The 13,443-nt window shown below is 38.0% G+C and overlaps 1 protein-coding gene across 1 annotated transcript in view; it reads right to left on the minus strand.

Moving 5' to 3' along the window:
* Positions 1-13,443, minus strand: part of trpc7b (transient receptor potential cation channel, subfamily C, member 7b) — a 46,066-nt gene that overhangs the window by 29,533 nt on the left and 3,090 nt on the right. The window contains exons 2-4 of the mRNA XM_088431282.1: positions 10,274-11,036; positions 5,585-5,767; positions 2,977-3,141 (exon numbers count right to left, since the gene is read on the minus strand). Of these exons, the coding sequence (XP_088287408.1) occupies positions 2,977-3,141; positions 5,585-5,767; positions 10,274-11,036 (1,111 nt within the window). The remainder of the gene's footprint in view (positions 1-2,976; positions 3,142-5,584; positions 5,768-10,273; positions 11,037-13,443) is intronic.

Consider the following 13,443-nt stretch of genomic DNA (forward strand, 5'->3'; position numbering starts at 1 on the left):
CGTATAAAAATAACAATCATGTTTTCCACAGTAAACTAATTCTAATGCGCAACATGAAACCAAGCCAAGCTGCAAAAAACACAATTGAAACTTCGCTGCTCTATGTGTAGAGGGAAAAAATAATAGCATGGCCCCCAACCAGAGGATCGTCCTTAAAATGATCTATGGGGGGCAGGCAATATACCACCAAACAGTACAGCAAATGTGGTCAGAAAATTGAAGCAGAAACTATCCATGGACATAGAATTCCAATGGGTAAGCTTCACAAAGTTACATCGAAGAGGGTCTATGTTCAATTGTACAGTGGGTGTAAATAGTCAGCATTCCCCGTAGGATTATATGATATAATGGGGATGTGGAATTAACCACTCACATTTAAACTGATATTAAATTGGGGTCAGTACCGTTTAGAGCTTTGTTGAGTTTTTATTTATTTATTTATTTATTTTTATCATGCAGAAGCCTTAAGGGTCTGTGCAACACTGACTGCCATGTATTTGAAACTGGTGCAGTCAAGAAATTAAAACAATTGAAACATTAAATGACATCTGTAATTAAATTATGTAATTAATTTGTTGTTATTTCACATCCTCCTACTCTGCCTAAAAAGGTTTCTAGTTTTCTTGTAGCACTACTGAGGATAGTTTTCTCTCCTTAATACACTGATTAAAAGTGCATGCAATTTTACTCTTCAAAGGTGGATATGGTCCATTTGAATGTGTTTCCATCCAGACCTCTGTGAAAAGACTCAATCTACCAAGCATGTCAGTCCAGTGTTAGAATGACATATCAATCTTCGGTTAGCTTAACATTTAGCATGGCTTCTCCAACTTATTTTGATTAGTCTGAGGCATCCCTTCTTGAGAACAATACTTTTCAGAAGTGTTGTTGCCTATTAGCAAAGGAAACGAATCCTTCGAAAGCGACTCTGTGATGTGTTTGGGTTATTGCTTACAAATTGGAGTGTTGATTTGCCTCAAGCTCAGACTAAATGTGCTTAGGGGACATGAGTGCAGTGCTCTAAGTTAACATGCATGCAACTAGCCCAGCAAAGGTCTTTGGGACTGTGGTCAATTATTGAAAAACGTATGTGATTCTTAGTTTTTCTATTTAATGTGCTTTGGGAGAGCAAAATCCTAATTTTAACAATATCAAAATTGTAATAAGGTCATACCTAATTGTTTAAAAAAATGTTCAATTTGTCTTTTGACTATCTAAAACCCGTGTGCAGCATTTTGACCATTTTTGTGTCATTTACTTCCACATCAAAAATGTGATAAATGCTTGTGTCATGTTGAACTTTGACAAGTCACCCCACCTGGGTGGAATTTCAGCTCCCTGGTGTTTTCTTTCAATGCTTTCCCACTTTGATTTGAAATGCCTTTGATGTAATTAGCAAAGGGTTGGACACGTCACAAGGGATAAGAAAATTGCCCTAAATATGGCATTTACTCAATAGTTAGTGTAGAGAGACATTACAATGAAAGAAGGTTCGGCATAAGGAGCCATAAAAGTGCATCAAGTGAATAAAAATATGCCACACACATACATGCGCACAGTTTCAGCACCACTCTTCAAACGTGCTGTGTTTAATATTATCTTTCCACAGGAGACCACTACTGTCTGCAGGCCCTGCAGCACATTAGGGCCCCACTGTGGTTCCAGTGCCATGCATACATGGACACACACTCACACATGCACACACACACACACACACACAGGCACATGCACATGAAGTTGAATGAAGCCCAATTCTGTGAAAACCTGCTCAAAACATGTTCTTGATTGGGCTAACAATTGTACAAGGTCTTCAAAAGCCACCATATTTTCGTTAAGTAACAAAAACTAAATTGATAACAAAATGTCATTTGCAGAAAGTAAAAATTTTCCAACTAGCACTTAAAGTCACTCTTTGTGTAATGAAATAAATCATCGGAGAACTGCAGATACACTGAAATTGGCAAATGAAGTAAATTGACAATGGTAATAGCAATACTACAGCAACAGATGTTCACAAATTATTTCAAATGTTGTTTGTAGCAAAAGAGAGGCAATTTTAATTGTTGAGCCTCAAAGACTGAGTCCAGCAATGTGAAACTGCCCTAATCCCAAAGTGCCTGAAAAATAGTGTGATTTTTCTTCTTAAATGCATATATAAAGCATACTTGGCTGTAATTAGTGCTTTTAGTGATATCCAGCCAAGCCATCAACCAGAAATCAATTAAGATTAAGCCATGAGGGTATTGATGCATAGATTTTCCCTTGTGGCGTTCAGTGATTGAATCTCCCAGGAAATGTGTGTACAATACAAGTTCCAAAAAAGGACAGCGATTCAGAGAAGCCCAACACAACATTTCTGGATACAATTAACATTAGACAAGAAACTAGTCCAACATTTATCATGTTGGTAATGTTAGTACATGACGTGGATTTTCATGTTCTTTTCAACTAATTCTTCGTAGCTATGACTTGCATTATTCTGAAAAGACTGATCAAGATCAGTACAAATACATATTGGCTGTGCATTTAGATCCATTTTTTTTTTTTTACATCCTCTTTCAGCATTACCTCTCTGCAAGCGTATACACATTTTCACCTTGTTGACAAAATCAATCAGTCACACATTTGAAGCACTTAAGGGGTCCTTGACGGGCTTTATCCAATTCTACTGTGCACATAAACACGTGAAGGGACCGTGCTAGGACCTTAATGATAATGTAGAGGATTAAAAGATTATTAATCAAGGTGACCAGGAGCTTTGCATCTCTAGAGTATACTGTATGTCATATTGCAGCATGTCACTTGAGATACTAATCAACCTAATGCAAAACAGGAGCAAGGAATATTAGACGAGACAAGAGAAACAGACTGAAAAATAAACCACTGCATACTCTATTGTTCAATTGTTCTATCGTTTTTCTGATATATAATGAAGTGTAGCAAAACAGTATGGGAAAATTTCGGATGTGTTCTTACCTTGCTACATGGCATGATCCAGTAGGCAACAGCTAAAAATGGCAAACCAATGGTGACCCCCAGCACGGTCCAGCATTTCACTCCAATAGACTGCTGCCTGAGACCAGGAAGGTTCTCATACCAAATTGTCAATAACTGCTGTTGACAGTTCGGATGGGCGACAAACTGGGGAGGGAAGAACATTATATAAGAAAATGGATTGAAATATGTAAAGACATATAATAAGGTTTTGGGATTGAATGAGTTAATGACTTGATTTTTTTTCATCATCAAAACATCTTGTCAGTGCCATCATTGTGGAGCAAAAGTGTGAGCAAAAAAACAAAAAACAAAAAAAACAAATCCAAGAGAAAAAAAAAATACCATCCACTCTCCAAAAAATTGATGAAAAAATTTAATTGCACTGTAACAACATATTTTAGGGGCAAAATGCAGTCCAGAGTATAACTTATATGGCACATTCTAAATAATCAAATATGATTTAAAACCTTGCCCGTGTTAAACACACAGAAGCACACTCAGCCATTAAAATAATTAGTTTTGGCCCAAATTAACTAATCAGTAGTGAAAAAATGTAATAATATGAGTGTTACAGTATATTGACCAAATGCCACAAAATTAATCAAACACTCAATCAAATTTGTAGTCTTTCATCCATTAGTTTGCCTCGTCATTTTCACGCAGCGTGAATCCGCACTAATTTAGATCTGCCGATAACGCCCAGCGACACGATACACAATTCACTGCCCATTCAGCACATTGATTTATATGCATTGGACCAAAACAATTCCCATCCTTGAATCCAGCAACATGCATCACACACAGTCATGGACCACCGGGTTTCCATGGCAATAAGCCCCCTCCCCTCTCTGTTTGTCTCCCGTGCAATTATCTCCCTGAGTATTGGTCATGCTTGCTAGTAGAGAATTAGGGCCAGCTTAAACAGGTTGACCAGGAAATGCATGTGACACAAACATCTGCACATACTGTATAAATGAGAGCTGTGACTGAGGGGAGAAGATAGAAGGTCAAATAGTTAAGCTGTGGGTGTGAGAAAGAAAAGAGGAAATAGGAATCAGTGATTGGTTTGACATTTAGCCTGGCACAGAGTCCAGTTTTGATTCTGCAATAGAAAACCCTAAGACCTTGAACATGACAAAAGATTCCCCCTCATCCAAAGAAAGGTAAAGTCTTTGAGCAGCATCCTAGCATACAGTGACCAACAGGTGGTCCGCAGTGAATGAGGCAGCAGTCTAAAAGGTCATGTCAGTCTGCTGTTCATTGACCTCCAGTGGTTGCCACCAAAATAAAAGCCTTGGAAGTAACTTTTGGCTCGCGGCATCCTCTGAAATGAGACTGTTTTCTAACTCAGATGACCATTTGGGTCCACATACAGAAGGTCGATTTGATCTGTGCTATTCCACCTGTCACCATTGGGAGGTGCTCCCATAGAAGACCCTCTGAGAAGGTTTTTTTTTTCCCTCAGGCTTTTTCGGACACGTGACTAATGCGGTCATTTGAAATGAAGGACATGTCCAAAATGCATTCAGTCATACACATGAACTTATACTGCACATACTTAAAGATTCATCAAATAAGCGCACTAAAGAGTGCAGGTCACATTAATGGTCAAAACTGTTTTTAATCCAATTTATCTTAGGCTCATGCTATATCAGAAAAATCTGGTATTCGAACAGAGGTGTAGGTTTTTTAAACCTGCTGTATGTGTGCACTTTGCACATAAATAATAAAGAATGATGGATCCGTAGGAAAAACAGCCAGGGCCAACTTATTGTAGCAGACAGAATTCAACTTGAATGTCAGTTGACGAGCAGAATTTGGACCCAGAAGCACGCAGGATATAGAATTGGAAATGTAGTTTTCATATACAAAAATCCAACAAAATCACAGCTTGGAAAATAGACTTGGAAACTCGATTTGTAGAACTATACTAAAAAAATACTAGAGCATCAACAAGGCTGGACATCACTTCTATATGGCATAACTAACCCTTGTGCAGTATTTTGACCATTTTTGGACACTCCTGGTAGTGTGATAACTCATCGATCGTGCAAAGATCAAAAGATTAGCCTAATGCCACACAAGGGTTAAGCACACTAAAGAAGTAACACAACTGCATGGCAGCTAATACATCAAGGAACAAACAAGTCACAACAGTAAATTTTGCATCCTATAAGACAAAGATGATGAATACATAAAAATTGAAGAGTCAAATAGGAACATTGGGGGGGATGGGGATAGCAAGTTTCTTAAATAGCGGCTGTAGAAAAGTGTTTCCAATATTTGCTTCCTTTATTTATGACAGGGGTGCAATATTAATGAGCATTACTCGGCTTGTAATTAAAGTAATATCTCTCCAACTGCACATTATTATCTCTGCGAAAGCATCATTTTTTAATAAAGCTTTCATTCATAAATCTCAAAAGAAAGGGGCACTCATGTGATGGACTACATTCCGGTTCCATTTGGTATTGGAATTTGGCTCTTGTACACCAGTTTTATAGTTGAATAATTCATTGAAAGCAAAATAAAAATAGTGGTCTGAAATTGAAGTCAACATTTGTGGGATATCATTTAAGCAGTTTACCTTCTTCACTTCATACTTGATAGCCAGTTTGACTCGACTGAGGCAGGGTCGGTTGTAGGGGCTTGGCGGGCACAGGTCAACGTCGCCGTTCACAATGGCTTCAACTTCTTCAGTGTCACGACAGAGGTCCAACACTCCCACGACAAAGTCTTTACACTGCATGGACAGCTTACGATAGTCATTCTGGGCAGAAGATAGGAAGGTCAAAGGGTCAGACAACAAGATTCCACCAGTAAACACTTGTCAGCAAGTCTGCTGACTTCTGCGCATCTGAGTTTCCAAACTGTTAAACAATCCTGGATCCAGTCACTGGCACTGAACTCAAATTTAATATTGAATATGCTGTATTTTTTTATGATACACTCTTGCATGGAAATTGGTTTACAAGTATTGACAAATCCAATTTTAATAAGCCTTGTTATTTACACCACTGCCATCAAACAAATAGAAAAAGATTGCCTTGCCTTGCATTTATAAATGTTCAAAGAGCTTTTCTGTCTGATTTGAATGTAAATGCTGTACAGGGTTATATTGTGATTTGATGTAGTCACTCTCCCTGAGGAAATTGGGCCTGACATTTTAAAAAGAAATAACCCGCTGAATGTTTTCACAATATTTTTTGCCAGTGGAAAAAACAGAATTATAAAAAAGAAGTTAACAAATAAAGGAAAGATTAAATGCAATGACAATTTACATAATATTCTTATTAGCTTAGAGGGTTAGGTGGGTCAAAAAAAAAAGTTGATTTCAATAAGAAAAAAGATTTTCATTTCATATGTTTCGAATTTATATAAAATGTCCCAAAATCTATTTTCCCCATCCATAAATCCACTTCCTGTTGGCTTTCGTGTACAACAAAGGCGGACAGCCAAGGACGGGACAACAACGTCACAGTCAAAACGCATGCTGCGAAGACAAAATTCAAAATCATCTCACGACATCATCGCAGTACACTTTTATTTTGAAGTTAACATTTGCAGCTTTGATTTCCACCAGCCTGCTCTACTCCTCCTTGTGACCCCGTTTTTATTGCCATTATATCACTTTTCTCCAAATATCATCACAATGTTTTGCACAATTCAAACCTTAATAAATGTTAAAAAAAGACACTATTAACATCTCAATTTGTCATGATCATGATGATTCTTTGCACTTTGAATTGAAATGCCTTCTGAATCAAAAATCTATTTTGAATCAAATTGTAGACCAAACAATCTGAATAAAATGGTCATGAGACAGTGAAATAAACACCCCATAATAGATAGTAGTTTGCATTGCTTATTTTAGCCTATTTTCTGATGTCATACAGAGTCTGACATTTCTGATACAAAAAAGGACAGAAAATACTATTAATTTGATTTCATCATATCATTTCACATTCAGATGTAGTATGCTAACTGTTGCTACTATTTGTGTGTTGTATGGTGATGGAATTCCAATGGTGTCAACTTTTGAATACAGAACACATCATTATTTTTTCATATCATCACAACACGTGAAAAAAAACAACACCAGCCTGTAAGCAAAAAAGGCTTGTATATAATGCTTGTGTAATGACCTCCACCTTATGTAAAAGCAGACAAAATAAGCATAAAAATAAGGGACAGTGTCCAGTATATCAGGGTTTGCTCTTAAAATATAGATGTAACATTATTCCTTACTTCTCTCAAAAGTAAACAAGAAAAGCAATACTTTAGGCTAAAACATGGCACTGGATAGGAATATCAACAGTTTCATTGTAAAAGCAACATCAGGTTATTACACGCACATCTGAAATTACACTCACGGCTCAGGGTTTGTGGTTGGTGCCGTGGGGGTTGGGGGTTGAGATAAAGGCGTTGGAATGATGTTGTGAGAATGAAAATGGAGCCAGTTGTGTGAAGTAGGGGAAATCGGTTACAGTTGAGTGACTCAAATATAAAGTGAAGCAATGCAGGCAAGATGTGTGAAGATGGGTGAAAAAAGGACCAGTTCTGTTCTTTTTCTAAAAATGGCTAACGTCAGTCATCTCACGTTCAGTCTTCTGCATCTTTTCACATCGAGAACCTCAAGTTTAACAAACTATGTTTTGGGATGCTGGCCAAACTCCAATTTGGACAGGTTATGGTTCCAGTTAGGGCTGCACAATTGCCCAAATTTTAATCGCGATCACGATATTGGCTGCCACGATTAATTAAGGTGATCCAAGGCAATATTAACATTTAAAAAGTCTAGCACTTTTTTTTTATTACAAATCAAATCAGGCACTACTGCCAGGAGGCAATGTTTCCCATATGTTTGCATGACAAAACCCTCTTATTTTCTCACCTTAATATATTATTTACCAGTGTCAAATGGAGTTGAGTTTCTTACCAGTTTCCTAATACATACTGTGCTATAAATAGACATGCTTGGCCAAACATGATGAATAATCATGATTATTATTCATAATTTCACTATTGATTATTATTCTGGCCATATCGTTCAGCCCTAGTTCCAGTTATGACTGCTTCAGCTCATCTTATACTCAGGTACACTCTTATCAGTAGCTTTGCAAACCTACGGTTCTGACAATATTTCCTTCCTGTGCCGCCACTGAGACCCAACTGCAGAATCACATAATAGTCTCATGAGAGAATCGTCTCACGGCAGATGCTCATTGCATGCATAATTGCATGCTTTTGACTGTATATTTTAGATGAACTCTTAAATGTACAATGCCAGTGGCATTCACAAAGGGGAGTAAGTGAAGTCACTTCACAGACTTTCTGAAGGAATCATTCAATCTAATTTAATATCATGATAGTGACCAAATTAATAGGAGCACGAGGCAACCTATTGCTAAAGTACGTTATTGTGAGTACTTTGCAAAATGTTGCAAAACAACATCTATCTACTGAAGTTAATGAATAAAATACGCCTAAAGGTACCACTACAAATGAAGTCCCAGAGATGAACATACACTAATGCTACAGCAGTTTTAAGTCATGTTTTTCCCCTAAATTATCCAAACATTCTTTGTGCTGGTTGAGGGGTACTTGGCTGAAAAAAAATGTTGAAAATAAATGACTTGTAAATTTGACACACCACAGAGAAGAGAGTTAACGACACTGCCAAACGTTTATTATGACTACCGATATTTTACTGATGGACCGCCAAAAGATGAAAACATTTTAAAAACAACTGACCACAGACCAGCAGATTCCGTCTGTTATCTTAATGCATTGTTGTAAACGTCACCACCTGAGGATGACCTTGACACTGAGGATGAGCCTGAATCTTATGATTAATAACTGCTGTGTCAAAAGCCAGAGAAGGATGCTGTTTCTGAGTGATGAAATGTATTTTGCTTTTCCCTTGGTAAAGGTTGTTTGTTTGTCGTATCAGTCAGAACACCTCCCCCCACTTATGAGTGAGGACCCCACACACACCCCTTCTTCATCATTTGACGGGTTCCCTCTCACACAGGTTTCAGGACTCGGAAGAGATCATCCTTGTACACAAGGCTGTTCAGCTCCTCAACTCCTAAAGCTTCACTGGCCCACACTGGAGTCCACAACATCTGCCCACCCTTCAGAGCCATAGCAATGGTCCCTTTTCCCACACTGATTTTTCACATATTGTACCATAGCGAGATGACAACAGGGAAAAGATGTGGAATGAAAGAGCAAGCAATGGAAGACAGGCTGGTGATAATGAAATGGTAATGAGACAGATGAGTGCCAACACAACTATGTTCCCTCAGGTGCGCCCTTCTCATTAACTTGTCTGGAGACAGGGAGCACAGCAAGTGGAGAGGCTGGATGACAAACAAGATTGGGCAGAGAGACGGAAGAGTGGATGAATGAGGTGAGGGACAAATTAAAAGAGAAAAAGCAGATAGGCAGATAAGGGAACTTATCTTACTTACTTCAACAAAATTGAAATTGTTATCAGATCATGGCTATCTGATGCAATGATTTTGACAGTAAATACAATGTAGCGTGTAATCAACTGGAACTATATGTGAACAAACGTATTGGGACTCTTGGCCATTGCATCCACTGGAGGCGAAAATGGAAAAATACATGGAGTTGGCCTTCTCTTTACTCCAATGATAGCTTTTGCTCATCTGGGGATTCCTTTATGGCCCTTGAATTGTGCACTGTGCACACAGTCAGAATGGAACAGAAATTCATCTGACTTTAAAGCAGAGATGAGCAAATACAGTGGAGGTAGACATAGATTTTCACCAGCACTAATCAGGTGTATGACAAAAATGCCATTTTCAATATAGGTTGAGTCAATGCAAAGTCACCTTGAGGAATCAGAAAAATTTAACCAAGTAAATATAAATGTACATACCCTAACCCAAATCCTTTACACTAAATCTAAATTTTTAGGTCAGTCAGAGAAGGGGTTTGAGCGCTAGAGCGTACCAAATTTTGACATTTAGCTCTGCAGGAGCTTGATAACGTTCCAAAGAATTTTGAGTTTTGGCTTTTACTTTGAAAGTTTGACAAAAAAAAGATGAATGGCACAGTATCTTTTTGGAAAGTAAGACTTAGTAAAAAGAAAAAATAAGATGAAATTACAGATAACAGAAAGAAAGAACATTTTTTTGTTTTTCTTTAGAAATGTTCTAAAAAAACGTTTTAAAAAATGCTAAAAAAAGACATAATAAAGCATAAAAAATAAAGGCAAAGTAACAACAGTATGACTGTAATTTACCTTGAACTCTGTCTCAATGTTGGCCAGTCTGGCCAGCTCGTTGCTGAGCTCCAGGGCAGTCAACACTGGATCTTCGCTGCTGAGTGACAGGTAAGCTGCACTGGCCAGGCCCTTGTATGCATTCATCCTTGAGCGCGAATGACTGAAGGAGTCTTTTTTCTGTTTTTCAACACACTCCAAGCACTTGCAGAAGTAGTCATGAGGCCTCTCTATGCGAGCCCCTTTGGTCAAGAGAATATGAACTATCTCGTACTCTTGGCAGTGAGCAGCCAGGATGATGGGCGTAACATCATGCGAGAATCGTGTTCCGTCCTCATCGTAAGCGTAGAAGTCGTCATCACGCATCTCTTGCTCCAGGGGACTCAAAGCCAGTCGAAGACCCCCGCCAAAGGCCGGGTGACCGAGGATGGCCTCCACGATGCGAACGTAACCCTTGGAAATAGCAAGAAGGAGGCCGTCTCCGATCCTCGCCAGGCCATCCTTCTTCAGGAGCAGCTCAGTTACCTCGAGATGCTCGTTTCCTACAGCCAGCTGCAATGCATTCTGGCCCATGTAGTCCACACAGTTAAAGTTGAGGGTTTTGGAGTCATCCAGCATTTTTCTCACGACAGGAATATTCCCATACTCTGCAGCATCTAGAAAACGCTCCTCTTCTGCAGTGAGAGCCGAACCACGCTCATTGAACATGTAAGCTGGGCCGCGGACTGCCTGGCGACGCCCCTTCTCTCGCAGCGTGGTGTGCCGGCGGTGCATAGCTTCCATCCTGTAGACGCAATAGCAAATGCTGAGGAACAATGAAGGTAATATTGTTAAAAATAGCACAATGATAAAGCAAGGGACAAGACGAAAAAGGGAGTCTCATTAAATACACCTCACTTGATGAATCAAGAAGAGGTACGAAGTAATTACCAACTCCCAAATTGATGTACTTCATCGGCAGAAATTGGTCATACTTAATTAACAGCATTTAACATGAACCTTTGCTGGGCACTCAAAAAAAGCATCTTCAATGCATGGGCCCATTGAATCACTACCGGGGTCATAGCTCATCAAAAGGTGATTTCAGGTCAATGGCTATTAGGAGAGATGACACTACCACATTAATCATCTCTCGTACCCATCCATTTTCAGAAGTGCTTAGCCTGTTTAGGGCCATGGCTAAGCTGAAGCTAAACTTTGAGAAAAAACCAGAATACACCTTTAACCGGTCGCCGTTCATACTGATCATCACATTTTGACAATCATGCAGACTCAAATGCGCTGTTTAGCCAGCAAAATGTGTTTTATAGACCAACATTTATGGGGAGGGATGTGTCTATAATCTAAAATTTCTCTCGATGAAAATAGTGTGCCGCTGAGTACAATTTATATTTAAGTATCAAACATTTATAAAAGTTGGTCATTTTCAATTAAGTGGAAATGATTTATTTGATCTTCTGTTTTTCACAAACAAAAACACATGTTTTTATTTTTATCCAGATGTTGAGTAGCAAATAATAATGGCACTCAATAGCTGTACCCTAAACTGAAAATTCACATGAATAGGTGAGGAGAAAAACAAAAATGTCGGTAATATTCAATTTCCAGGGAGAAAAAGGCATTTTTAGTGTGGAAAAATCAATCTCAAGAAGCTCTTTTTAAGAAGTGTCCAAATACTTTGGCTAAGGCAAGGACAAAAGTCCTGATGTTAGAGGGGTGGCTTACAAAGAATACTGTACGAGGCCAGGGAAGAAACTTCCATTTTTCCAGATGATATATGGTCCAACTTACAAATCGTCATTAGAATGTGACTGCAGCTACTGCACACTGGGAAAGAAATGAAAAATGTTCAAAGCATCATGGTACAAAAGTGCCATGCCATTCCCGCTTTGAAATAACTGTGCAGAAAGGGGGTAGTGACCTGCTACAAGCAGGTAATGAACTCCACACGATAATAGAAAAGGAGTGGGTACCACTGCTTTGCTCCATGGATGCAATGTGGTATGTACTACGCATAGAAAGGGCAAGCTTGTTAGCCTATTTATCACAGACACATCAAGTTTGCTTGCTTTTATTCACCTGTTTGTTTTCTACTTTTACTTAAGTAAGCGAGCTTGAGAATATGTTTGAAAGAAAAAAAATGTTTTCTGATTTTAATATATTACTGGGCACTGCAGAAACAGGTGGAACATGCTGTGCTTTCAAACTGTGTAAGTGCAATGATGATGAGCTTGTTGAATTTTGCCTGTATTTGTTTTATTTGGTTACACATTTGGATGGCACTTAAATTTAAGTCTAATACAAAAATACATACTGTAAATACAATGAATGTGATGATATGAAGCCATTACTACAAGTCACAAGCAATAAATGCCACAGCAAACATACATAAACAGTTGCATACAAGAAAATAAGAGTGGAAAGGAATTGCCATTTAATGTACCTCTCTTTTCCATTCCCTATTGTTAGTTTTTATCATTTCAATGTTTTTTTCTCTTCATGCAGTTGACTGTGAATTTGAATGACAATCAGATCGTTTTAACTGTTTTGTGTGTATACTACAAAACAGATTAAAACCGTGTGTTGACAGAAATTGTGCATTCTCGCCACTGTATGAAGCGATTGAAACCCCAGAGATATATTGTAAATAACAGCCAATACCTTTGTAAAGTTTTCAGCACAAGTCTCCTAATTTATATTTGAAAAAAAAATGGTCTCTGACAGGGAATTGAAAGTTTGTGTTTATTAGAAAAATGAAATACATAGAGTGACAAATTAAGCATAAATGTGCTATAATGACTCACCTTCAAGTGCTAGTAAGACAATAATTTATATCCTCATAGCTGAATTCATTAATTGTGTCATGCAATGTATTCAGTGACTGGAAAATATTTTTTTAACAATATATTTATTGTTGACCTCTGCTAATAGGTATCACGCCAGCCCGTGAGTAGTGAAAATTAAAATATATGTGACACCTATTAAAATGTGATGAGTTTTTTTATTAATTATAATTTTTCCAATTAGTGGAGCCATCATTCACAAATTGGTATTTTATTTCTATCAGAACTTGGCATCGGTCTACAGAAAGACCATTATCGCTCGGATCCTAACTTGTACTTTCTGTGTGGATAAGACGTATTTATTTATAAGTTATCATTTTTAAATAATTAATTTTTGTTTGTCTTTTG

The sequence above is a fragment of the Hippichthys cyanospilos genome, chromosome 13 (assembly GCF_059441005.1).
Source record: "Hippichthys cyanospilos isolate Australia breed blue-spotted pipefish chromosome 13, RoL_Hcya_1.0, whole genome shotgun sequence".
Classification (NCBI taxonomy): Eukaryota; Metazoa; Chordata; class Actinopteri; order Syngnathiformes; family Syngnathidae; genus Hippichthys; species Hippichthys cyanospilos.